The sequence below is a fragment of the Pelodiscus sinensis genome, chromosome 5 (assembly GCF_052426305.1).
Source record: "Pelodiscus sinensis isolate ZL-2025 chromosome 5, ASM5242630v1, whole genome shotgun sequence".
In the NCBI taxonomy this organism is placed as follows: Eukaryota; Metazoa; Chordata; order Testudines; family Trionychidae; genus Pelodiscus; species Pelodiscus sinensis.
Genome location: NC_143056.1, coordinates 101,293,640 through 101,320,022, shown reverse-complemented (window position 1 = coordinate 101,320,022; position 26,383 = coordinate 101,293,640). Strand labels below are relative to the sequence as shown.

At 50.0% G+C, this 26,383-nt stretch overlaps 2 protein-coding genes across 2 annotated transcripts; both read right to left on the bottom strand.

The window, feature by feature from the left end:
* Positions 1-14,204: 14,204 nt before the first annotated feature.
* On the bottom strand, positions 14,205-15,884 carry LOC149524354 (uncharacterized). Its single transcript, XM_089778612.1, has 2 exons — positions 15,033-15,884; positions 14,205-14,837 (listed from the first exon to the last, which is right to left on the bottom strand). The coding sequence occupies exons 1-2, from the start codon at positions 15,580-15,582 to the stop codon at positions 14,311-14,313; spliced, it is 1,077 nt and encodes a 358-aa protein (XP_089634738.1). The 5' UTR covers positions 15,583-15,884; the 3' UTR covers positions 14,205-14,310.
* A 6,793-nt stretch (positions 15,885-22,677) lies between these two features.
* On the bottom strand, positions 22,678-25,480 carry LOC149524353 (uncharacterized). The gene has a single exon (XM_089778221.1). The coding sequence runs from the start codon at positions 24,720-24,722 to the stop codon at positions 22,959-22,961; it is 1,764 nt and encodes a 587-aa protein (XP_089634347.1). The 5' UTR covers positions 24,723-25,480; the 3' UTR covers positions 22,678-22,958.
* Between the last annotated feature and the right edge of the window lie 903 nt (positions 25,481-26,383).

Sequence of the window (26,383 nt, the reverse complement as noted above, 5' to 3'; positions counted from 1 at the left end):
TCCACTAGATCCCCCTCCTCCTCCCGCTCCTGCTTCCTTCACACCCCCCGTCCCTCCTGCCCCACCCTCCACAACCATTCCCCACTGACGCCCCTGGACCCGCAGTGTGACGAGACGGGAGAGGCAGCCGGACTCCCACCCCTGAGCTTTCCTTTCCCTTCCTCCCTTCCCTCCCCTTCCTGCTCCCTCGTCCCAGGTTTCCCCCTCCCCTCTCCCACTCTTCTTCCTCCCTCCCTCCCCCCACCCCAGTTATGTTAAATAAAAAGACATTTTTGTTTGAAAAACAGGTGTCTTTATTTGACAGTAGGTAGGGAGGGGAAAGGGGAAGGAGGGGGAGGAGGGTGGAAGAAGGCCCCAGTGGGGCATGCAAGGGAGAGGTCAGTCCTCCTCCACCAGGAAGCTCTCCCACAGGGCTTCCCGGATCCGGACGGCCCCTCGCTGGGCTTCCCAGACGGCGGCAGCGCGGGGCTGACCGTAGTGGCCAGCCATGCGGTCAGCCTCAGCCATCCAGGCTGGCAGGAAAGCCTCCCCCTTTCGCTCACATAAAATGTGGAGCACACAACATGCTGCCACCTCAGGAGGGATGTTGTGCTCGGCTAGGTCCAGACGGATGAGGAGGCATCGAAAGCGGGCTTTCAGTTGCCCGAAGGCCCCCTCCACCACGATGCGGGCCCTGGTCACCCTGGGATTGAAGGCCTGGCGGGAGGGATTGAGGTGCCCCATGTAGGGCTTCATCAGCCACGGCTGCAGTGGGTAGGCGGCATCCCCCACCAGGCACACGGGCATGTCCACGTCCCCGACCCTGATGTGGCGGTCGGGGAAGAAGGTCCCTCTTGCAGCCGTTGGCACACGGAGGAGTTGCGGTACACCCTGGGGTTGTGTGCTTTGCCGGACCAGCCCACATTAATGTCCGTGAACTGGCCCCGGTGGTCACACACGGCCTGCAGGATCACGGAGAAGTACCCCTTGCGGTTGACGTACCAGGACGCCTGGTGTTCCGGGGCACGGATGGGGATGTGCATCCTGTCTATGGCCCCCCCGCAGTTGGGGAAGCCGAGGGCGCCGAATCCCCGGATGACGGTATCCGGGTCGGCAAGGTGGACCACCCTGCGGAGCAGCACCCGGTTGATGGCCTTGACCACCTGCGGAGAGAGACACAGCAAAGCACCAATCAGTGGGGTGCCCAGGTGGCTGGGAGCATTCATGCCCTGGCAGTGCCCCGCGCCCCACTCCCGGAAGCAACCCCCCTGGCGTGTAGTACGGCCGGGACAGTGGCCGATGAGTGCCATACCTGCATGAGCACCGCTCCGACGGTGGATCTCCCCATGCCGAACTGGTTCCCGACGGATCGGTAGCTGTCCGGCGTGAAGAGCTTCCAGAGGGCGATGGCCACCCGCTTCTGGAGGGGGATGGTGGGCCTCATGCGAGTGTCCCTTCTGCGCAGGGCAGGGGCTAGCCACTTGCAGAGCTCCAGGAAGGTGTCCCTCCTCATCCTGAAGTTCTGGGTCCACTGTCGGTCTTCCCAGCGCTCCAGGACGATGCGGTCCTACCAGTCACTGCTGGTGTCCAGACGTCAGATGCGGCGGGGCACGCCGGTGCCGGGGCGCTGCCGCGGCTCCTCCACGGCCCCCAGGGCGGCCAGGTGGAGAGGCAGGGGGCTGACGTGCACCAGGTGGTGCCAGGCAGCCTTGAGCCATTGGTGGCAGGCTTGCAGCAGCAAGTCCAGAAAGTGCACCAGAAGGTGCAGGGCGAGCTCTGGCTCCATGTTGCCACCTGCGGCGGCGTCCCCGAAGGGAAGCACCGACACACACGGGCACAGAGACCAACGCTTTGCTGTCCCTCGGCAAGGTTGGCAAGCAAGCAGGAAAAGCTGAGAACCGGCTGTCCGGGGGGGTCCCTTTAAGCACGAGCCTCAGATAGCCTCAGACAGCAGCCACACAAAGCAACTACTGACCTGATGCCCTGCCAGAACCGGTTTCAGCTGCCCTTAAATGCCCCCTTGCGTCCAATCAGTGTGGACGCGCTAGTTCGAATTATCAAAACGCTAATTCGAACTAGTTTTTCGTTCTAGATGCGTTAGTTTGAATTAGCTTTGTTCGATGGTAACACTCCCCAGACCTTCAAAGGATGCAGGATTAGGCCTCAAAATCTTTTTTTGTGGACAGTAGATTTTTTTTTCAAGAAGCTGTAGCATATTGTTTTAAGAGAACTTTATTTTGTGGGAAGCACCATGCCCACACATTATTTATGTGAAATGTGCACTCCAACTTGACTGTAAAACATTTTAATGAGTCACTAAAGGACCATATGAATGATTTCATCTATTATGCTAGATGGGAGAAAGTGCATATCTGACAGTTTGTACACTGTGAGTAGAACAGGGTAAGTGCAGTTTGAAAAGCAAAGGCTACATAATGCACTGGATTAAGGATACTTCTGGTGATTGAAATGGAAACCATTCCTCAGAAATCAGGGGAGGCAAACAGCACTCAGCACCTCACAAACGGGGCTCAGCACTGCACAGGGTGATGTTCTCTGAATGGGTCAACACTACAGAGTTTGGTTGGAAGAACAGCCATTTTTCCGACAAAACCTGAGTTACGTCCACACTGCAATTGTGTTCTTCCGAAAGTAAATTGAAAGAACAGAGGAGTTTTTCCAACATTGGTAAATCTTTTCCTACAAGGAAGAAGCCTTTTTCCAGAACAGCTCTTTCAGAAAAAGGCGTGTGTGGACGGGGAAGAGGGAGTTCTTTCGGAAGAAGAGGAAAGAGGAAAAAGCACAGGTGCCCTAGTGGCCGTTCTGCCCATAGAAATCACAACTGAAATGTGAGCTAGCGTCCATTCCATGTAGACACTCTCTTTTGAAAAAGTTGATTGCTTTTTTGATGCGCTGTGGCAGTGTGGACACTCTCTTTCGGAAGTTTTTTCGGAAGACCTCTTCCGAAAAATGGTTCTTCCAAAAGACGCCTGCAGTCTAGACATAGCCTGAGAGGCAGAAAGTACCATACTTAATTCGGAAGATCTAACAGCTCAATCCACCTCTTCCACTGTATTCGGGGAAAGTAATTTGCAAATGGTTTTGTGAATAAGCAAGATTGCCCCAAAACTGATTAATTTCAGTTTTCTCATCCAAACTGAAATAGCCCTGCTAGGGTTTGAGTTTTAGTTAACTATACAACCATTGAGTTAAATCTCAAATTCCTATTTCTTAAAAAACCCAACACATCTACTATTTCAAATTCAATTTCATGCAGGGCTAGATTGTCTCATCTCAATTAACATTCAATTGTGAAGTGACTTATCATCCTGACATTATTGCAAGATGGTTATCTTCATACAGCATCCAGACTTATATTCAGTATAACATTCTTCATGAATGCCATTTGTTGTATTTATTCCTGATGGCTAACCGAATGCATTAAACTGCAAAGCTAGTCAATGGAAATATCATGCAATGTTAAGATCTCAGATGTATAGAATACTGTGCTTGTTAAAACTCATGCTACCTTCCAGAATTTCACTGAAACTAAAGTGCACTTTTGCAGCTAACTTAAAAAAATGCATTTTCACTTTGATTGCTGAGGTCATATTTAATTGATCATGTACTCGTATGCTAAATTAGCGGCTAATTTAGCACAGAATTTTAAATTATAAAATGTATAAATTATTAGTGCACTTTTTAAAGTTTACAGCTACTTTAATGGTTCATAAACAATTTAGTCATGTCATATTGCTGACAGCCCAGACTTGGACTCAGATGATATTCTAGGAAATCAGCCTATGTAACTCAACACACAGTTTTATAAGGATGTGCAGTTGTGTATCCCATCTGACTGTCACTTTCCCTGCTGTTTAACTGCAGCAATATTGAGGCATATTTACTGAGATCACAAAAATCTAAGTTTGGGAACACAATTCATCTCCATATTTTGTGCAAATTAACAGAGCCATGAAACCTTTGACTAATAATAAAAGAACAATATTTAATTCTCATCTATCACTTTTCAGCAGTAGCTCTCAGGGTACCTCACACAGGTAAGCACTACCCAATTGTGCTGATGAACAAACTGAGGCACGGAATGTGATGTAATTTGGCCAAGATCAGTGAAATAGAACTTTTTGCAGCTCCCTTCCCTGCATCATGCTGATCGAAGAGCACACTTTACTAATAGCTGTAAGTGTAAACTTGTGATACAGGCACACGTACAGGCTTTCAGAGTACAGCTGAGTCTGGACCAAAACCCTGGGTCTGAACAGCAGACGACTCAGGTGAAACATGGGTCTGAACTTTGCAGCTTATACCTTGCTCATAGTTACAGGGGCAGGTAGCGACTTTCACTGTGTTTCATTAAATGACTCTCCTACTGCCCTGTCCCTCAGTTCTAGTTGCTGCTCTTTGAGAATGGGGTGTGTGTGAAGACTTGAGGGCTCCAGGTTTATATGAGAGGTGCAGAGTCCATCCTTTTCCTATCCAGCGGTCATTCGGGGGGATAGTCTCATTAGTGGTGTGCTGTCAGAGTGATAGATAGTAACATTAATGAGAGGAGAGAGGATTCAGAGAAAGCAATGACTGTTCCTTTGGGATGTGTGTGATGGCAGGTGGCATGTGGTCAATGGGTTAGATATAAAATAAATTATTGTGTGTATCTGAATAAGAAACATCCCTGTAAGTGAAAAATACAGATGTGCAGTATCCAATGTACTTTAGCTTTCTGTTAAATCCTCCCCAGTAAATACAGCTGGAGGGACTGAGGAGGGGGCTTAGGAAGAGGGAGATTACTTGTAAATGGGTGACTAAAGCAAGAACATCCCTTTCGAGTCAGGAAATGGACTTACACAAGGTTTTTCTCAGTACTTCCAATGCAATTTAGTTTTACTGTAGCCCAAAGGAGGTGGGATTTACTTCTATTTCCAGAAGGGAAATCATTGCACGTTAGGAAATTCCGGAGTCCAGAGAATTGCTTGTGCATAAATCAGAGATTATTTTTTCATGTGAAAGGAATACAATTCACTCTAAAATTCACTCCTATGCCCTCCCAACAAAGCCCAATGCTGATGACTTAGAGGGCATGGGGCAAGTTGCAAGTGCAAGCTGGAAGCTCTTGGGGACAGGAGAGTAAATGATTGCATTTTACTTCGCGGGTGAGGGAGAGCTGCATTGAATTGGCTTTGCTCGGTAGCCGTTACTCTTGCATTGTCTATGGCTGTTGCTCATATACTCAGAAGGTTTTACGATGGGCAGCTCTGTATGAATCCAAAACAAAATTAAAGAAGGCCTCACATCTGATGTCCAGGCTTAACACACATAGTGGGGAAGTCTGTGAAGCTCTATGATGAATAGTTATCTCACCAGGAGGGTGTAGGGCATGTAGAGAAGCCCAGCTGTGACTGCACTGATGGCACTTTCTAGAAACCGGACACTACTTTAGCTCAGTGTCTTTGCTGGCTGTTGTGTACTGAACTAGCTGCACTCCTCCCCAGAGATAGCCCCCTTTCAGTGTAGCACTGTATATGTGGATCAGGACTGAACGAGGGAAATATTCTGTTATTCTCACCAATGAGGGCTGTTCCACAGGAGGGTCAGTGGCTCAGCATAGTTTGGATAATGCCAGAGGGGAGGATCCCACCTTTCTCCCTTCATCTACCCTCCTTGGGTGAGTTGTGCTGTTGGGGCTTCTTGGAGCACTAGAGGTTCATTAGGTCTTGTGTCAGCACTGGCAGGGAAATCTAAGATTGATGGGCTCTTGCCTTGAATTCAGGCTCACTGATGTCAGGCTGGGAAAGCAAAGTGGGCAACTGCCCTAGGGCCTGGTGATTCAAAAAGGCCCAGGGTTCCCGGCCACTGAAACTGGGTGGTGCTCTTAAGGGGGGGGCAGCCCTACTCCTTACACCCAAGGCCCTTCCACGCAGAACAGCCCCTCCCCCCCCAGACCTTACCCACGGTCCTCAGGAGTCTATTGTTTTCCTTGTTTGTGATCTGAGCTCGCCTTGCTCTGTACGGTCTGTACCGAATACAAGGCACCACGGAACACTTTCTGAGAGAGTGAAGGTCTGGGGTGACTGAAATACCCAGCCTTGGCAGAGAGGCTTGCCAGGAGCAAGGCCAGAAGACTCAGGCTTGCCTGGTCCACTGTTGAGGCAGGTTGTAGACATCTATAGAGGAATTCTGGGCCCTGGAAGGAGATGAAGGTCTACTTTCTAGGAAATCCAGGGGAATGAGAATTCTTCATTCAAACATTTCCACTGTGTGTGTATAGTTACCCTATGGAGCCATGTCTCCCAAGCACTAACACCTTCATCTGCCCTTCTCTGTCCCCTTTCCAGGGGTGTGCTGCTGCTTCCTGAAATTAGATTGTAAGACTTCGGGGGAAAGAATCAGGTTTTCCTATGTGTGTGGTGTGTCTGTGTGTGTAGGGGGAGGGTTGTTTTTGTTTTTGTTTTACTGTGCCTAGCATGATGAGACCCTAGGTGGGGCATCTAGGTGGTCCCATCATACATGCAATTAAATCATAATAATCATGCTAAGGTCTGAAATACATTTGAATGTCTCTGTTAATAAATCTGGAATCTGAAGTGAATGAAACATTTCCCAGTACTGCTAGTTTGGAGTAGAATCAGTGAGAAGGTTTTAATTAACCAAGACATCTCACCTGTCACAAGTAAATCACAGATTGCATTTCCATGCACCCCATGGCAAAATATTTCTGTCTGCAGCTCACGGCTGTGCTCCCTCTGTTTCTGGGCTGCTGGCTAGTGACCATCTGAGAGCAGTAAAGGGGTAGCAGAGTAATTTTCCTCCCAATATAGGACCTGGTGAGCAAGGGAAAAGGACACAGCACTGAAGAGTTTGGGCCACAACTTCAGCTCGTGTAAATTCTGTTGGCTTCAGTGGTGCTCTACTGATCTACAGCAGCCATAGGTTCTCCAGAGTGATTTGGATCTTATAGGGAATACATAGAGCTCAACCTCACTTCCCAAAGCAGCCCACACAGAAAGTACTTGAAAGTGCTAAAGTATGTGGACTGTGGTCTTTGTTCACTAATTAGAGTCGTGGTAGTGGAAGGGGTAGTGGTGGTAGCAGAAGTAGTAGTAGTATTAATGTTATAATGAATATTATTAAGTGGACTGATAGTTGGAAATGTTTGTCAGGATTATGGAGAAGCGAGAATACAGACTGCCAAAGGCAGCCCCTCACCAGTGCAAAGCAGGCATAGGCCTTTTAAGGGAATGAAACATTTTCCAGGGGCATGTTTTCCTTTCTCTATAATTTTCTCCGAGTGTTAGTTTCTCAGCTGAGGTGAAGCATTTTTAAGTGGCCACTGTGGATGTGGCTCCTGCCAGGGATAGGAGTACATTCTGACCTGCATGCTTCAAATGTAGGAAGAGTGTTACCACAATCACACACGGCACTTCAGAGTGCTGAAGCCTGCAAAAAGTCCATGCAAGGCCTTCAGTGGGTTCCAGCACTGGGGAGACCATGAACCTACAGATGCCCTGGAGCTGTGGTCTGTCCACAACACACAGGGCATAAGTCTCCACTGCCTGAAAGTTGATCCAGCAGCATACAGGGCTTTTTCAGAAGCCGGTCCTCCTCCTTTCCCTCACAGAACATCCTTGACTTAAGGGGTTCCCATGTCGGCACGTAACAAGAGTAGAGGTTATAGGGGAGCGAGCATCTCTGAGGCAACTCTAATGTACCTTGAGGCCCTGGCTGGGCCAGGCCCATAATAGCAGGAGGTACAAAATTATGCTATGCTCTCCAGTCCTTGTGCTAAAACTAAAGCTAAAACTCCACTTGGTGAAAAACATTGGTGTTTCAGAATGTGTTTTGTTTTACATCAGAATGAACCTGACACCTTTCACCAAATGTTTTCCCCCTGAAACCTTGTGTGCTGAAGTTCAAGTCCCTGTTCTGCATTAGCAGGAGGAGGGGGTGAAGTAACATTGCCTGCAGAGCTGTTCCATCCACAGCATGGTTCAGGACAACGGCCCCACAGTGGCTACCACAACGGTCCTATGGAACGGGGTGATTCCCTGGGGCCTGGTGCAGCACAGAAGCAGGGGCAACCCCCTGTGCACTCGCCATGGTGGCAGGAGTTGGAGCTACCTGACAGCCTGCACTGTTCAACTATTTCCTGGCCTGCTGTGCTCAGCTTCACCATGGTGAAGTGCAGTGCAGCGGCTGGGACAAGGTGGTAGGGCAGAGCAGAGCAAGCTGCCAGGCCACTCCAGCTCCTATTACTGTGGCGAGTATAGGAGTGGACAACCCCTGCTTCCACCCGGCTCCAGGCCCCCTGGTAATACCCAGCTCACGCTGCTTGGGGGAGGAGGCTTCAGGAAAGGGGACGGAGCAGGGGAAGGAAGAGGTAGGGTGAGGTTTGGGAGGAAGGGGTGGAGTGGAGGTGGGGCCTGCAGTGGCAGGGGGCTGCACTGGATCCCACCCTTGGAGCACTGTGGGGGTTGCTTCAGGCCCTGCGCCCTACTAGGGATGGCCCTGTTTGCTTGTATCCCAGGTGAGTGCCCTAACCACTGGGCTATTGGCTATTTCTTTCTCTCTGCCCTATTTAGATCAGAAATTCCACTGTAGCGCTCAGACCCCTTTCCTGATGGAAGTTTGTTCATACCCTGACTGACAGAAATTTTGCTGATAAAAGTGCTAGTGTAGACAAAGCCTAAGCAGCCACAACTTTGCAAGTGGAATGCAGGAGCGACAGCCAAAATTCCCTGTGATGGAACCCAGTGTAGGGACCATGTAAACTTTCTGCAGTCCGGGGGCGTGATAAGAACTGTAGGCAATAGCTGCTTAATGGGGCATTGGACAGAAAGCAGGGGTTAGCCTCAAATAATTAATCTGCCCCACGTCTCCATAAGAGGTAAGTAAAGACAATTCCACTTTACTCATCCAGCAAGCGCTGGGTGACTCACAACACGCTGTGTTGTCTTTTCACAGAGGAAAGAGAGAAAGGGCTCTTCAGGCTTGATTTATATAGAAGAAATGCACTTACCTCAATTCACTCCATACATTTGGTAATTTTTCACTTAAAATGTCTGAAAACAAGCTTTAGTAGCTTCAGGAATTAGCAACTCTCAGAATATTCCACAGCCTGGGAACAGAATTATATGGTAATGCTTTAATTGGTGCGAAGACAAAATGTATGCACAAAGTCCTTTCGGTAATTATATGTTTTCAGGGGGGTGCAGGCTCTGATAATTTAGGTCTCAGACTGTAATTACAAACCAGCTGCAATTTTAGGCAAAATGTAAACACATCTGTGGTGCTTACCATGGAGTAAAAAACGAATAAACACGCTGTTGGAGCTCATAGCAGAGAGATTAATTAAAACCATTAAGTAAGATAATGGAATATTATGCACAGAGATGTACAATTAGAATAACGCCAGTCATGCTATGATAGCTGAAGGTCTGTGGTGGTTGCCTTAAGATAGCTTAATTTTTTAAGGTAAAAAATGCCTTGTGTTGAATCCTTTGGGTCTGAAAGTTCACTTGTAGGTGTAGCAGGTTAGGACATTAGTTATTTATTAGTTCCCTAAATAGAAGAACTAGAGGACACCAAATGAAATTAATGGGTAGCAGGTTTAAAACTAATAAAAGAAAGTTCTTCTTCACACAGCGTGTAGTCAACCTGTGGAACTCCTTGCCAGAGGAGGCTGTGAAGGCTAGGACTATAATAGAGTTTAAAGAGAAGCTAGATAATTTCATGGAGGTTAGGTCCATAAAAGGCTATTAGCCAGGGGATAAAATGGTGTCCTTGGCCTCTGTTTGTCAGAGGCTGGAGAGGGATGGCAGGAGACAAATCGCTTGATCAATGTCTTCGGTCCACCCCTTCTAGGGCACCTGGTGCTGGCCACTGTCAGCAGACAGGATACTAGGCTAGACAGACTTTTGGTCTGACCCAGTACGGCCGTTCTTATGACAGCAATGCTGTAAATTCAGGATTCACTGGTGTGGTGTCATGACAGGTCTCCTGATCTGTCAGATGATAAAAGTTTGGCTGTGTGTGTTTTCGAAGGCTCCCTCAGTATATCGTGCCAGCTCTGTGCAGGCAGCCAGCATGATAGACTTCACCAGAGCCCCCAAACACCCAAACTCAGAAAAGATACGAAGGCACCTGAGTCAGGTTTATTGTTGAATGAAACATTATTAGATGTCACATGGCCTCCGAGCTCCTACGTATTTGTACCCAGGGCAATGGACACGGCTCAGTCGATTGTATAGATTTCACTATCCCCCCTAGGCAAGCCAGAGGGTTAAGTGAGGTACCCCAACATTTATAGACAGAGATAAACAATCTGTGATACACACCGTACATATCACGTCATGCATTAATGACACGTTTGATGCCCCCCCTTGTACTTTCCTTCAAAGCATTCACTGCCCGTTGTTCTGCTTTCACTCTTGTTGTTTCCAACTGTTTTCTCATGTACTCAGCTGGGTGTCCCTGGACTGTCTTGGTGGCCTGTATTTACAGACTTCATGTGCTTCTGTCCACACTAGCAGTTCTAGTGCTGAGAGACACTGACTTGTAGGCAAACATCTGCTTTTGACACGGCCTGTCTGTTACTCACAGTATAACTCTTGCTCACTTAAAGGGTACATCTAAACTGCAGGCTTCTTTCAGAAGAAGTTTTTTTGAAAGATCTCTTCCGAAAAAAGCTTCTTCCAAAAGTGAGCCTCCACACTGCAAAAGCAATCTGCATTTTCGAAAGATAGTGCCCACACTGAATAGACACTATCTCGCATGTAAGCTGTGATTACTATGGATGGAATGGCCACCAGGGCACCCGTGCTTTTTCCTCTTTCCTCTTCAGCCACATCAGTCAGGGTTAGGGGTTTGTAGGGTTTTTTTTTTCTTCGCACTTGTGTAATCCCCAACTGATGTTTCTGTGGGACAGTGGCCTCCGACCCAGAAAAAGTTCTCCACTCCTGCCATAAATCAAGACAATGTTGAAACTTTCTGTGTTGGACATAACATTTTACTTTATTTAAAAATGAAGCCTGGCCAACAAGCCCCCAGCTGGGGCCCAGCCACCATCTGACTGCAGCATCAACACTCCTACACCCACCCCATATCCCAGCCTTATGCCCTGTGTCCATCATATACCCAACCCCCCTGCCCTGAGCCCCTCGTAAACTCCAGCCTAGGCACCTGCACCCCCGTATCCCTAGCCGCTGCCATAAGATTGACAGAAGACAGCCTGAACGCATGCATGAAGCTGGATTTGACCAGTTATGATGTAAACTTCGAAGAAATGTGCAGAAAGATGCAGCAGCAGAAGTCCCATTAAACAATGGGTCTGTGAGTTCAGTGTTTCATTTCTGCTGATATTAATCATTGTCAGTTATCAATAATATGAAGCTGTATAGTGTCAGTCATGCAAATGGGCATTCTTACACGGCTCTTTGTTTACCACTTGTTGGGAATTTCAGTATAGGTTGACTCCTTGCTGACCCCTGGTCTATACGAAGCAACTTTTAGCACCAAGGCTTGTTGCTAAAAGTCAAGGTATGTGAATGCTGTTTGTCGGCACTATTGCCAACAAAATAATTTCACCTCCCATGTGTGCGTTTTGCTTTGTTGGCTGGAGAACACTCTGTCGGCACAGCATCATTCACACTCTCATGTCACACTTTCTGTTGACGTGGCAAAACTTAGCTGTTCATGGGGAAGGGTATATTTAAGCACCCATGAACAAAAAAAATGTGGTGGATCAATGAGGGTATAGACATATCCTAAAGCAATGGCAGTAAGAGACAGTCTAGCTGATCAGGCAGTTGAATTCCACTTAGAGAACTGGATTCTATTCCTTCCTCTGACAAAAGCTTGTGATGGACGGCAACATTTCTTAACCCAAACTTTTCACAAGTAATCCCTCATTGGGTGTACGTTAGTTTCCTGGTTCCCATTCTGAGACTCTGGGGTCTGATTTGCAGAAGTGCTGAGAACTCACAGTAGTAAGTGAAATGGAATAGAGCTGTATTCTGAATGAACAAAGTGCTATAAAATGCTAAGTATTCTGAAAAATCAGGCCTCGGCTTCCCAGACTGAACACTCCATGGACAGTTTGGAGCTTAGCTTCTCTGCACCTTCTCTATAAAATAGGGAGAATAATACTGCTTCCCCTCACAATGGGTATTGTGCAAATAATTAATGTTTATGAAGCACTCAGGGTACGTCTACACTACAGCGCTAGTTCGAACTAACTTAGTTCGAATTAGTTAATTCGAACTAAGCTAGTTCGAACTAGCGCATCTAGAACTAAAAACTAGTTCGAACTAGCGTTTTGCTAGTTCGAACTAGCGCGTCCACACTGATTGGACGCAGGGGGGCATTTAAGGGCAGCTGAAACCGGTTCTGGCAGGGCATCAGGTCAGCAGTTGCTTTGTGTGGCTGCTGTCTGAGGCTATCTGAGGCTCGTGCTTAAAGGGACCCCCCCTGGACAGCCGGTTCTCAGCTTTTCCTGCTTGCTTGCCAACCTCGCCGAGGGACAGCAAAGCGTCGGTCTCTGTGCCCGTCTGTGTCGGTGCTTCCCTTCGGGGGGGCCGCCGCAGGTGGCAACATGGAGCCACGGCTCGCCCTGCACCTTCTGGTGCACGTTCTGGACTTGCTGCTGCAAGCCTGCCAGCAATGGCTCGAGGCTGCCTGGCACCACCTGGGGAACGTCAGCCCCCTGCCTCTCCGCCTGGCCGCCCTGGGGGCCGTGGAGGAGCCGCGGCGGCGCCCCGGCACCGGCGTGCCCCGCCGCATCTGGCGTCTGGACACCAGCAGCGACTGGTGGGACCGCATCGTCCTGGAGCACTGGGACGACCGACAGTGGACCCAGAACTTTAGGATGAGGAGGGACACCTTCCTGGAGCTCTGCGAGTGGCTCGCCCCTGCCCTGCAAAGAAGGGACACTCGCATGAGGCCCGCCATCCCCCTCCAGAAGCGGGTGGCCATCGCCCTCTGGAAGCTCTCCACGCCGGACAGCTACCGATCCGTCGGGAACCAGTTCGGCGTGGGGAGATCCACTGTCGGAGCAGTGCTCATGCAGGTACGGCGCTCGTCGGCCACCGAGCCGGGGGGGAGGGGGGCTGCGAGGAGGGGATGGGCCGCCCCAGGGACAAAGGGGGGGGCGGGAGGAGGCGAAGGCGCCCCGCACCGGAGGGGTCGGGCTGTCCCGGCCGTACTACACGCCGCCAGGGGGGTTGCTTCCGGGAGTGGGGCGCGGGGCACTGCCAGGGCACGCACGCTCCCAGCCACCCGGGCGCCCCACTGATTGACGCTTTGCTGTGTCTCTCTCCGCAGGTGGTCAAGGCCATCAACCGGGTGCTGCTCCGCAGGGTGGTCCGCCTCGCCAACCCGGATGCCGTCATCCGGGGATTCGGCGCCCTCGGCTTCCCCAACTGCGGGGGGGCCATCGACGGGACGCACATCCCCATCCGTGCCCCGGAACACCAGGCGTCCCGGTACGTGAACCGCAAGGGGTACTTCTCCGTCATCCTGCAGGCCGTATGTGACCACCGGGGACAGTTGACGGACATAAATGTGGGCTGGTCCGGCAAAGCACACGACGCCCGGGTGTACCGGAACTCCTCCGTGTGCCAGCGGCTGCAGGACGGGACCTTCTTCCCCGACCGCCACATCAGGGTCGGGGACGTGGACATGCCCGTCTGCCTGGTGGGGGATGCCGCCTACCCACTGCAGCCCTGGCTCATGAAGCCCTACACGGGACACCTCAATCCCTCCCGCCAGGCCTTCAATAACAGGCTGAGCAGGGCCCGCATCGTGGTGGAGGGGGCCTTCGGGCGACTGAAAGCCCGCTTTCGATGCCTCCTCACCCGTCTGGACCTGGCCGAGCACAACATCCCTCCCGTGGTGGCGGCATGTTGTGTGCTCCACAATTTGTGTGAGCGGAAGGGGGAGGCTTTCTTGCCAGCCTGGATGGCTGAGGCTGACCGCATGGCTGGACACTACGGTCAGCCCCGCACCGCCGCCGTCCGGGAAGCCCAGCGGGGGGCCATCCGGATCCGGGAAGCCCTGCGGGAGAGCTTCCAGGTGGAGGAGGAGGAGGACTGACCTCTCCCTGCATGCCCCACCGGGGCCTTCTTCCACCCTACCCCCCCCCTTCCCCTTTCCCCTCCCTATCTACTGTACAATAAAGACACCTGTTTTTCCAACAAAAACGTCTGTTTATTTCAGAGAACTGGGGTGGGGGAGGGAGGAATGAAGGTGGGAGAAGGGAGGGGGAAACCTGGGACGAGGGAGCTGGAAGGGGAGGGGAGGGAAGGGAGGAAGGGAAAGGAAAGCTCAGGGGTGGGAGTCTGGGTGCCTCTCCCGTCTCGCCACACTGCGGGTCCGGGGGCGTCGGTGGGGAATGGTTGTGGAGGGGGGGGCAGAGAGGACAGGGGGTGTGGAGGAAGCAGGAGCGGAAGCAGGAGCGGAAGCAGGAGGAGCAGGGGGAGCAGGGGGAGCAGGGGGAGCAAGAGGGGGAGCAAGAGGGGGAGCAGGGGGAGCAAGAGGGGGAGCAAGAGGGGGAGCAGGGGGAGCAAGAGGGGGAGCAAGAGGGGGAGCAGGGGGAGGAGGAAATGGAAAGCGGTCTAGCAGGCTCTGGAGGTGGCCTCGCAGGGCACGGCCCTGCTCCTCCAGGGCCTCCAGACTCCTCTGGCGCAGCCTGAGGTCCTCCTGGACCCAGTGGTCCTGGAGACGGAGCTGTCGGTCCAGGAACCGGAGATGCCGCCTCTGGTAGTCCTCCTGGTTCCTGGCTGTCCTGCTTGCCCGGGCGCGGGCGGCTGCTGCAGGCGGTGTGGTGCGCCCTGCAGTCCCCGGTGCTGCAGCTGTGGTGCAAGAAGACCAGCGGTCAATTACCCCAGGGGCCCAGGTGTGTGAAACCCAGCTCCCCTCTGCAAGGCCAGGGCCCCTGCAGGATCCCCAGCTGCTGCTCCGTAGTGGGCAAGGCCCAGGCGCACGGTCCCGGGGCTCCCTCTCGCCCCAGCCCCCCGTACACATAAGGGGAACACGAGGGTACTCACAGGTGGACGCCTCCCCGGCCTCTGATGATGCAGGCGAGCGGCTCTGTGGGGTGCCTCGGGGGTCCCGGGTCCTGGGAAGGCTGGCGGCAGGCTCCTGGCTCTCAGAGCCCTCTTCCTCCTCCTCGGTGTCCAGGAGCGGTCCCTCTGCCCCGGGGTCAATCACGTCCCGGGGGGCAGGGACGGCATGAGGCCCCAGGATGCGGTCCAGGGCATGGAAGTGGGGGCAGGCCTCCGGGTCAGCCCCTGGCAGGCAGGCCCGGGAGTAGGACTGCCGCAAGTCTTTAATCTTGCAGCGCACCTGCTCCCGGCTGCGCTGGTGGCCCCTGGCGGCCAGGCTGGCAGCCATGCGTCCGTAGACGGCCGCGTTCCGGTGGCTAGTGCGGAGATCGTGGACATTTGAGGCTTCCCCCCAAACCTCGATGAGGTCCACGATCTCCGCACTTGACCAGGCGGGCGCCCGCCTTTTGCGCCCCCGGGCAGGCTCCCGGGAGCCGCCAGGCTGGTCGTGGGGAGCAGTGGAGGGCTGGGAGCCCTCGGATGGCTGGCTCATGGTGTGGCAGGTGCAGGCTGTGCAGGCACGGGTGCTGGCAGCCTTGCAACTGGCACAAAGTGAGTAGCCAGCCCGTGGCCCTTTAAGGGCTCCGGGGCCGGGAGGGGGGCAATAGAGTTTCCCTGGTGTTGGCCAGAGTGGCCACCAGGGAAACCTGGGAAGCCTTAGCCTCCCACTAGTTCGAACTAAAGGGCTACACAGCCCTTAGTTCGAACTAGCTAGTTCGAACTAGGCGTTAGTCCTCGTAAAATGAGGTTTACCTAGTTCGAACTAAGCGCTCCGTTAGTTCGAATTAAGTTCGAACTAACGGAGCGCTAGTGTAGCGCATAGGAAAGTTAGTTCGAACTAACGTCCGTTAGTTCGAACTAACTTTCTAGTGTAGACATACCCTTAGCAACTATAGTTATGAGCACCATATAAAAGCTTATTGAGGAATGAATAGTGTGCAATAAATAAGAAATGGGGCCACACACTGAGCAGTGAAAATAAAATCAAATATTGAATTGTAGCCAGGTCATTAAGCACCCTCTATCCTGTGCAGAATGAGCCAGAAATCCTATGGGGAAAAAAAGTGTGGTTGTGTAGTTAAAGACTGTGGCATAGTAGATGTGCACAAGAGGGTAAACTCAAATTTGGATGGGCAACCTTCATTCTAGCATTTCCTAATTTCTGAGTGCTGGAAGTGGCACATGTACGAGGAGTGCTGGGAGTGATACATTTTAAAGTGCAAACCAATGGGGTGACTCAGCAGTCTTTTTGATGCTGCAGCCAGATGGTGGCTGGGGGCTTATTGGCCAGGCTTTTTAAGTGGGTCTGAGACCAAAGGCATTGAAGCTGTTATTCAAAGGATGACTCAGCAGTTATTACCATGAACAGCAGAAGCACATAACAACCAGCTCGCTTAAGGAAACGTTTTTCCAGTTTAGGGTCCATTCAGTCACTGGGTCTGGGGCCCCGGCTTCCTACAGGTATTAGATTTGTTCTGTCATCACAGCAGCCCTTTTGCACAGCCCTTCTCTTGAGCTCCAGGGAGGAGAAGTAACTGTTCTATAGTGAAGATTAGCTCCTGCTCCCCTTTCCTTTTCAAAGGTGATATGCAAATGCACTCTACATTTTAGATGAGTCACTCCTAATGTTGTATTATTCAGCTGCTAACCACTTTCCAAAGCGGTGTGATGTCAGTCTTGCCCTGTGTTGGTGCAATGTATGCGAAGCGACTGGGCTCAAACGAACAAACACATCAGCAGCAGCAGCTGCGGGGCAGTGCAAGTCCTTCCCCATCCACTCATATGGTGGTGGCCTCTGGCGCTACTTTGCCACTTGAATGACCAGTCAGCCCAACTCCTGCAATGGAACCTCCAGGATGCATTTGCTAACCATGTTAATACAGCCCGATGCATATGGCCCAGGGTTAAGGAACAGGACACACAAGTCCCTGACTCTGGTGCTTCACTCCTACACTCTAGTAGGCTGTGTCTACATTGGCATCCCTTTCCGGAAAAGGGATGCTAATGAGACACATCGCAATTGCAAATCCGCGGGGGATTTAAATATCCCCCGCGGCATTTGCATTTACATGGCTGCCGCTTTTTTCCGGCTTGGGGATAAGCCGGAGAAAAGCGCCAGTCTAGACGTGATTCTCCGGAAAATAAGCCCTTTTCCGGAGGATCTCTTATTCCTACTTTACAACTCTTCCCCTTAGACGAGCTGTACCCTGTGCAGTAGAATATTCTCTGGAAGCTGTTTCTACACCTTTAGGGCCCCTGTACAGTGACCTTAGAGTAAGAAAGATCACATTACTGGGGATTATTTTAGGTTTTGTCATATACTTTAGGTAGTCATATATTAGGTAACAGGATCTGTGGATATGGGGAAGTAAGTGGATGTGATATACCTTGAATTTAGCAAAGTTTTTAGTGAAGGGGGATTTGACAGCAGACGTATGATGGAAAGGCTGCTACCAAATCCCCCCCTCGCTCTTCTCTTCTGCAGACTAAACAAGCCCAAATCCCGCATCCTTTTCTCATAAATCATGTAATCCAGGCCCCTAATAATTTTTGTTGCCCTCTGCTGGACCCTCTACAATGTGTCCACATCATTTCTGTAATTTCTGCAATATTCTAGATGTGGCCTCACCAGAGCTGAATAAAGGGGAGTAATCACTTCTCTAGATCTGCTGGCAATGCTCCTTATAATGCACTCTAATATGCCATTAGCCTTCTTGGCTACAAGGGCACCCTGTTGACTCATATCCAGCTTCTCATCTACTGTAATCCCCAGGTCCTTTTCTGCTGAACTGCTACTTAGCCTGTCGGTCCCCAGCCTGTAACAATGCTTGGGATTCTTCCGTCCTAAGTGCAGGACTCTATACTTGTCCTTGTGGAACCTCATCAGATTTCTTTTTGCCCAAGTCTCCAAATTGTCTAGGTCACTCTGGACCTTATCCCTACCCTATAATGTCTCTACCTCTCCTCGCAGCTTAGTGTCATCTGCAAACTTGCTGAGGGTTCAATCTATCCCCTCATCCAGATCATTAATAAAGTTGTTGAACAAAACTGTTCCTAGACGTGGTCCTTAGGACACTCTGTTTGAAACCAACCGTCACCCAGACATCGAGCCGTTGATCACTACTCATTGGGCCCAATAATCTAGCCAGTTTTCTATCCACCATACAGTGCATTTATCCAATCCATACTCCCTTAACTTGCTGGCAAGAATATTGTGGGAGACCATATCAAAAGCTTTGCTAATGTCAAGGTATATCACATCCATTTACTTCCCCATGTCAACAGAGCCAGTTACCTCATCATAGAAGCTAATAAGATTGGTCAGGCATGACTCGCCCTTGGTGAATCCATATTGACTATTCCTGATCACTTCCCCTCTTATAAGTGCTTGAAAATTGATTCCTTGAGGATTCCATCCATGATTTTTCTGGGGACTGAGGTAAGGATGACTGATCTGTAGTTCCCTGGATTGTCCTTCTTCCTTTTTTAAAGATGGGCACTACATTTGCCTATTGTCACAATGTCATATTTATGGAACCTTGTCTTGCATTTGGCCTCCATGAATATTTGCAGGACCAACCAGTGTACTAAGTGCCTGACTGAACCCTCAAGAGGATGGAATTTTACTAAGTGGAAGAGAGGGCATTTAGTGTGCTCAGGCCTCATTTGTTTTTCTGTAAAATATGGCTAATCTTTAAGTCAAAGGGGTGTTCTGAGCCTAAATTCTTTGAGATCTTGGTGGAGGGTACTCTAGGAGCATACCACGTGATCTGAATTGTTACATGTACTCTGTCTATGCATATTCCTTTTACAGAACCCTGTGCTGATTCCTACAATGAGTGTATAGTACTATAATGTACATTACATAACAAGACAATGTTCTCTCTGTGAACAGCCTATAAATATACACTTTTTGTGTATACTGCCCTTATGCATGCTCCCAAGCAGTCATTCTTGAAAGATTTTTAAAGGATGTTAAACGGGAGAAGATGGCAGAACAGTAAATTAGCACTTCTTTTGCCTCTGTGAATCGTCTCAAATCTTCCTCTCTGCTAAATTCATGAACTTATGCATCATTCATACATTGAAAACTTGCCCGAATTATTTCACCTCTTGGGAAAGTGCTTTCTATTCAAGCATCCTTAATGAATAGTGGCATTGAGATTTCACAGTTTCTTCCGTTACTGTAGGTTATCACACGAGTCAATATTGTTCTTCAATAGCGTAAGATGTAGTAGATAGGAAAGAAAATTAATACTACAAAATATCAGTTCTTTAGAGAGGTGAAGACCTTAAAAGCAGTCATATTAGTGGGTTGTAGTTCCTTTTTTTTAACTAAAAATTCTTGAACTTCCAGCTGGTATTACTCAGTGAAACAGTGGGTGGAAACGAAATACTGTAATTTTTTGAAGGTAACATGGAAATTATGCTAGTTTCCTTGTCTATCAGGAAATAAGACTTCCTTTTTGATTAAGTCATTAATTTTTTTTCTTTTTTGATTTCCAGATGAAAAGAAGAAGTTACTCATCCTGTGAAGTAACGATTGTTCTTCGAGATGTGCACCGTGGGTGCTCCACTCTAGGTGTCGGGTCCCGTCCCAGCGCCGTGGCTCGGAGAATTTTCATAGCCGTGTCCCGCCAGCCCGTGCATGCGCGCTCCTTCAAAGTGCCGTTCGCGCCTTTGATCAGCCGCGCGCAGGCTGGCAACCGCCAGTTCCTCTCAACCACTCATCTGAAAGAGAGAAAAAAAAGAAACCCGGAGCGGGGAGGAAGGGCGGGTCGTGGAGCACCCATGGGGCACATCTCGAAGAACAATCGTTACTTCACAGGGTGAGTAACTTCTTCTTCTTCTTCGAGTGGCCCCATGGGTGCTCCACTCTAGGTGACTCTGGAGCAGTACCTAAAAAGAGTCTAGAGCGCTCCGAGATTAGGTTTTATGATCACGACTAAGTACTGCCATAGCTACCGAAGAGTCTGAAGCGAGGTGGTCAATTATAGCATAATGTCTCATAAAAGTGATATTAGAGGACCACGTCGCTGCCCTGCAAATGTCCCGGAACGGGACTCCCTTCAGGAAGGCCGTAGTAGTGGAGACTGCTCTAGTGGAGTGGGCTTTTGGAGGGTTTGGCAGGGGTTTTCCTCGTATAGAATGGCACATGGACATGCAAGAAACAATAAGTCTCGAAATACGTTGAGATGTCAATGGTTGGCCTTTAGAACGGTTTGCCAATGACACTATTAAGCGGTCTGTTTTCCTAAAGTCTCGCGTTCTATCGATGTAGAATGCCAAAGCTCTCCTTACATCCAGCGTATGCCATATTGCTTCTTGCGCTGAGGCATGGGGTTTAGGGAAGAAGCATGGAAGAACCACTGGTTCATTGATGTGAAACTCAGATGACACCTTTGGGATAAACGCTGGGTGGGCTCTCAAGGTGACTGAGTCTTTAGAAAAAATTGTGTAGGGAGACGAAGCCATGAACGCTGCTATCTCACTGACTCTACGAGCTGAAGTAAGGGCTAGGAGAAACAAAAGCTTGGTGGTAAGTATGTGCAACGGAATAGTGGCTAGAGGCTCAAAGGGAGGATGAGATAGAGCTTCCAATACTAAATCCAGGTTCCACGAAGGTGGAGGGGGTCTGCGGGGTGGATTGAGGTTCGTGAGCCCCTTTAGAAATCTTTTCGTAGTAGGGTGTGCGAATATAGAAAAAGAGTCGTCCATGTGATGAAAGGCATTAATCGCTGCCAAATGTACCCTTAGGGAAGCTATGGCCAGACCATTATCCTGTAGTTGCAAAATGTACTCTAATATACGAGGTAAAGGTGTGGATTAGGGGTCCAGGTTGTTAGCCGTACACCATGCCTGGAATCTGGCCCACTTAGCTATATAAGTAGCTCGCGTAGAATCTTTCCTGCTATGTATCAACACCTTCTTGACCCGCTGGGAACAACACTATTCGAAACTGCTAAACCAGTGAGCATTCATGCTGTGAGGTGTAGAGTCTGGGTCAAGAGATTTGGAAGGAGAGGTAGGGCGTACGGTGCCCTTGCCGACATCTGACGGAGCATTGAGAACCAAGGTTGACGAGCCCACGCTGGGGCTATAAGAATTACTCGAGCCCCCTCTATGCTGATTTTCTCGAGAACCTTGGGTATTAGAACGACTGGGGGAAAGGCATACAACAGCATCCATCCCCAGTGGAGAAGGAAGGTGTCTCCTAGTGACTGACGTCCTATTCCCGCTCTCGAGCAATAGGTGGAGCATTTCCTGTTGTTTTCTGTGGCAAACAGGTCTATTGTCGGGAACCCCCACCGTACGAATATATGGTTCAAAAACTCTGTGCAGAGTTTCCACTCGTGGTCGTGGGGAAAATGTCTGCTGAGTGAGTCCGCTACTAAGTTGTCGGTACCCAGAAGATAGGATACTACTAGGATGGTGTTGTTGTTGATACACCAATTCCATAACCGGACCGCCTCCGCACATAGAGAACGAGATCGGGCACCTCCCTGCCTGCTGATATAAAACATAGTTGCCATTTTGTCCGTCATGATTCTGGTAGTTGTATCCCGTATGTGGGACTGAAAATGCTTGCAAGCATGTCGTACCACCCGCAACTCTAGTATGTTGATGTGTAACATCATTTCTTGAGTTGACCAGCGACCCTGAATCGTCAGGTTGTCCATGTGCGCCCCCCAGCCTGTGAGGGAAGCATCTGTAGTAATCTGTCTTGTGGGCTGCGGACGATGAAATGGGATGCCCGTGAGGAGATTGACCGGTTTGGCCCACCACTGAATAGACTCTCGAACATGCTGGGGTACCACCAATGGTTTGTGGATTTTGTCTTTTGCCGGACTGTAAACCATGGTCAACCAATGTTGGAGGCAACGAAAATGTAACCTTGCGTTTTGTACTACTACGGTGGACGCCGCCATGTGGCCCATCAGTTGTAAACATACGCGTGCAGGAATTGTCGGAGCATGAGTGACAGTATGTACAAGATCTTGAATTGCCACAAAACGCTCCAACGGTAGGTACACCCGTGCCACGGTTGAGTCGAGCCGTGCACCTATAAAAACCAGGTCTTGGCACGGAGTTAGTAATGACTTTTTTACATTTATGAGGAGGCCCAGGGATGCAAATTTGGTGGACACTGTCTGCACCATATGACATGCCTCCACATATGTTGAGCACCTGATTAGACAGTTGTCTAAGTAAGGGAATATTGTCACTCCCGTCCTGCGTAAATGAGCCGCCACTACAGCTATAATTTTGGTGAAGACCCGGGGGGCACACGCCAATCCGAACGGTAGAACCCGGTACTGAAAATGTTCGTTCCCTAATTGGAACCGAAGAAAACGTTTGTGGGCCACGTGAATCGCAACGTGGAAATAAGCATCCTGCAGGTCGAGGACTGCAAGCCAATCCCCCTTGTTCAATGACGGGATGATAGTTGATAATGTCACCATCTTGAATCGGCATTTCCGAAGGTGGCGGTTTAACCTTCGAAGGTCTAAGATGGGTCTCCAGCCTCCCGATTTCTTTGGGGTGAGAAAATACCGGGAATAAAAGCCTTTTCCCCAAAATTGTTTGGGTACTCTCTCTATTGCCCCGATTGTGAGTAAGCGAAGAACTTCTTGTTTCAGAAGTTGCTCGTGAGAGGGGTCCCTGAAAAGGGACGGGGTGGGTGGGGTGGAGGGGGGAATGGAGAGAAAAGGAATTGAGAGGCCGTACTTTACCACTTCCAGTACCCATCTGTCTGTGGTGATGTTGGACCACTGGTGGTGATATGATTTTAGTCGATGGTGAAAGAGATGAGGATTTTCGTTCTGTGCATTGACCAAGGGAAGCGTGCTCACAACCTCGACGGGGAAGTCAAATCTGATGTTTGGTTGAAGATTGATTGACTGCACGATTTTGTTGGGGTTGTTTCCGTTGAGGACGCTGCCGAGGACGCTGATTATCTGACATGCGTGTCTGTTGTCTAGGAAAATTAAAATCGTACCTTCTCTGATAAGGGTAATAGCGTCTACACTTAAAATTGGGTGTGTACATCCCCAGTGTATGTAAGGTGGCACGGGAATCCTTGCCTGAATGGAGAACTTCGTCAGTATTTGCTGCGAAAAGCTTAATCTTATCAAAGGGGAGATCTTTAGCTTTACTTTGCATCTCCTTTGGTGCTCCCGCAGCCGAAAGCCATGATGATCTCCTCATTGCGATACCCATAGCCGTGGCCCGTGCTGCTGTGTCGGCCACGTCCATCGCAATCTGCAATGCGGTGCTACATGCTGCGTATCCTTCCTGTACTATCGCTTTTAATAGAGGTTTCTTCGCGTCAGGAAGTTGATGTAATAATTCCGTTAACTTTGAATAATTATCAAAGTTGTGATTTGATAAATGAGCCGAGGAGTTTGCAATACGTAACAGAAGTGTGGCTGAAGAATAGACCTTTCTACCAGATATATCCAACTTCTTATTGTCTTTATCAGGGAGCGCGTTTTTGTACTGTGGCGCTTTGGTCCTTCGCTGTGCTACGTCAACCACTAACGAATTGGGCTGAGGGTGATTGAATAAGAAATCTAACCCCTTTGCCGGCACAAAGTATTTCTTGTCAGCCTTTTTACTGGTAGGAGTAACTGAAGTTGGCGTTTGCCATATCTCGTCCGCCACTTCCATGATCGCTTCGTCAATTGGTAAGGCGATCCTTGCACGCTGCTGTGGATGGAGGTTCTTTAAGAGACGGTGTGTTTTCACCGGAACATCTGCCAGCTGTATTTCCTGCGTGCCTGCTACTCGTTTAAACAGGTCTTGGAATTGTTTTAGATCATCTGGTGGAGACAATTCACCTGGACATACTGCCTCATCTGGTGAGGAAGATGCGCAGTCCGCTGGAGAGGTTTCTGGCTTGGGATCCTCTGTGTCAGACAGCTGTCCTTCTTCCAGCTCGGACTGATCCTGTTGGACAGATTGGCTTGTCGATGGAGGAGGTGAAGTTAACTGTTGTGGTTGTTGAGGTAAGTATTGTGTGACTGGTGAGCGACAGTTACAGGATGATCCCCTAAGAGAAGATAGTCTATGTTCACGGTGGGTACCGCCGTCACACGAGCGATAGTAGTGCCCATAGTAGTGCTCAGAACGTGACGGAGAAGAATGGCGTGACGAACGTGCACTGCTATGTTGAATGTAATAGACGCGGCGTGGAGAGCGTCTGGAGGACCCATATCTGGATGACCGACCCGGTGAACGAGATCGTGAACGAGATCGCCGTGCTTCTAGATATACCGTGTCTCTATAATCGCGCCGCCTGTATGCAACATGGATCGGAGAGACACTATAGTCCCGATACCGTGTACGCCTTGGTGGCGACGGAGATGGTCCTGGTGAGAAGATTGGGGAGGCAGATCTGTCCCTCCTATGAGTCTTTGATAGAGCTTTCCTAGGCATTAAGGCACTGTCAGTTTCCATGGCAACTGGGGAGCTCTGCCCAGAGTGAAGACAGAGCGGTGCCGGGGAGATCAGCTGTAGCTGCTCTGCTGACGGTGCCGATAGAGTGCTCGGTGGCGACGAGGTTAAAGTTGCCGGTGGCGCCATGTCAGGACCGTGCACGGCTGGGTCCGGTGCCGCCAATGACGGTGCCATCACAAGAGGTGCCACTGGAGCCCGCACCGCTGACACCGATGTCTCTGAGCCCGGCACCGGCTGGCTTGTCAGTTTCAGCTTTAGCGCTGCACCGCCAGCCAGCGAAGCTGAAGCCGGTGCAGCCGAAGCCGGCGCTGAAGCAGCCCGAGCCCTCGGCGTTTGCGATCCCCTATCACCGGGGTCAGTAGAGCAGCGGGACCCCGCGGGGGTCAATTTGGAAGCTGCCGAAGCCCCTGAGACTGCCGGAGGGAGGGAACGAGCCGGGAATGGCTTTGCTCTCTTTGAAGATAGCGGTCTAGGAGAAGCCGCTCTTCTCTTAGGCTCAGAAGTTTTGCTGCTGTTGAAGATGGTATCATATCAGGCTGCAGCGCCTTGTCAAAGGACATCATCCGGAGCTTTAATTCCTGCTCTCTGCGGGCTCTGGAGATAAGCTTGCAGCAATGGGTGCACTTTTGAGGAATGTGCGATTCACCCAGGCACCTTATGCAAGCGGCATGACCGTCAGCCGCCGGCATAGCTTCTCGGCAAACGGAACATTTCTTAAAACCGGGGGATCCCGGCATTGTTAGCAGTGGAAGAGGGGTGGCTGGATGCCGACCAGGCAACCCCTGTCTTTTTACCGCTTGTCAATTTCAGTTTTCTTTAGCGCCTAGCCGTAGCGCTAACGGAGTTGATCTGAAGAAAAACTTTTTTTTTTTTTTTAACAACAGAACTGTAGACTGGAACACGACTAACCGTAAAAGTAACTATTTACACTGAGAAAAACTAACTAATAACACTAATGAAAACATAGATCTAACAGTACAGGGAGCTCCGACCGTGACCTGAGGTGGTTGAAAGGAACTGGCGGTTGCCAGCCTGCCGGTGCGAACGGCGCTTTGAAGGAGCGCGCATGCACGGGCTGGTGGGACACGGCTATGAAAATTCTCCAAGCCGCGGCGCCGGGACGGGACCCGACACCTAGAGTGGAGCACCCACGGGGCCACTCGAAGAAGAACGTTATTATATTACATTAATGTTATATGACTGAGATTTGTATTGGATTATAATTGGAATGCTTCTTTGGTTTAGGCTGAAATACTTGGAATTCTTCACAGGTTGAAAAATGGGTAACAATTTGAGAAAGTTTGACTGAGTTGTTGCAAACTTGTATTTGCCCATTTCATTAAAAATGGAGCAGATCTGAAGGCTAATACTTACTATTTTAATTCCAGTCCAACAATTTACCCCCCCCCCCCCCCGATGTTGTTGCTTGCTAGATCTTTGTTAAATTCTGAATCAGCAGGTCTTTGCTAACTTTGGGCCTGTGAGTCCAGGAAAGACGCACCTTACTAATGAAGTCTCAGAGGGGTAGCCATGTTAAGTCTGTGACTTTATAGAATCATAGAACATAGGGTTGGAAGAGATCTCAAGACGTTACTGAGTCCAACCCCCTGCTCAAAGCAGGACTAAGCCAACTAAATCATCAAAGCTAGGGCTTTGTCAAACTCAGACTTAAACCTTTAGGGATGGAGATTCCACTGCCTCCCTTAGGGGAACCCATCCCAGTGCTTCACCGCCCACCTAGGGAAATAGTTTTTCCTGATATCCAACCTAGACCCCCTCTGTAACTTGAGACCATTGCTCCTCGTTCTGTCATCTGTCACCACTGAGAACAGCTT

Excerpts from the sequence above, each read along its gene's own strand:
- LOC149524354 (XM_089778612.1), bottom strand. The coding sequence starts at position 15,582 with ATGAGCCAGCCATCCGAGGGCTCCCAGCCCTCCACTGCTCCCCACGAC. Across the intron at positions 14,838-15,032 it reads GGCCGGGGAGGCGTCCACCT|CTGCAGCACCGGGGACTGCA; the intron begins GTGAGTACCCTC and ends CTTGCACCACAG.
- LOC149524353 (XM_089778221.1), bottom strand. The coding sequence starts at position 24,722 with ATGGCACCGTCATTGGCGGCACCGGACCCAGCCGTGCACGGTCCTGAC.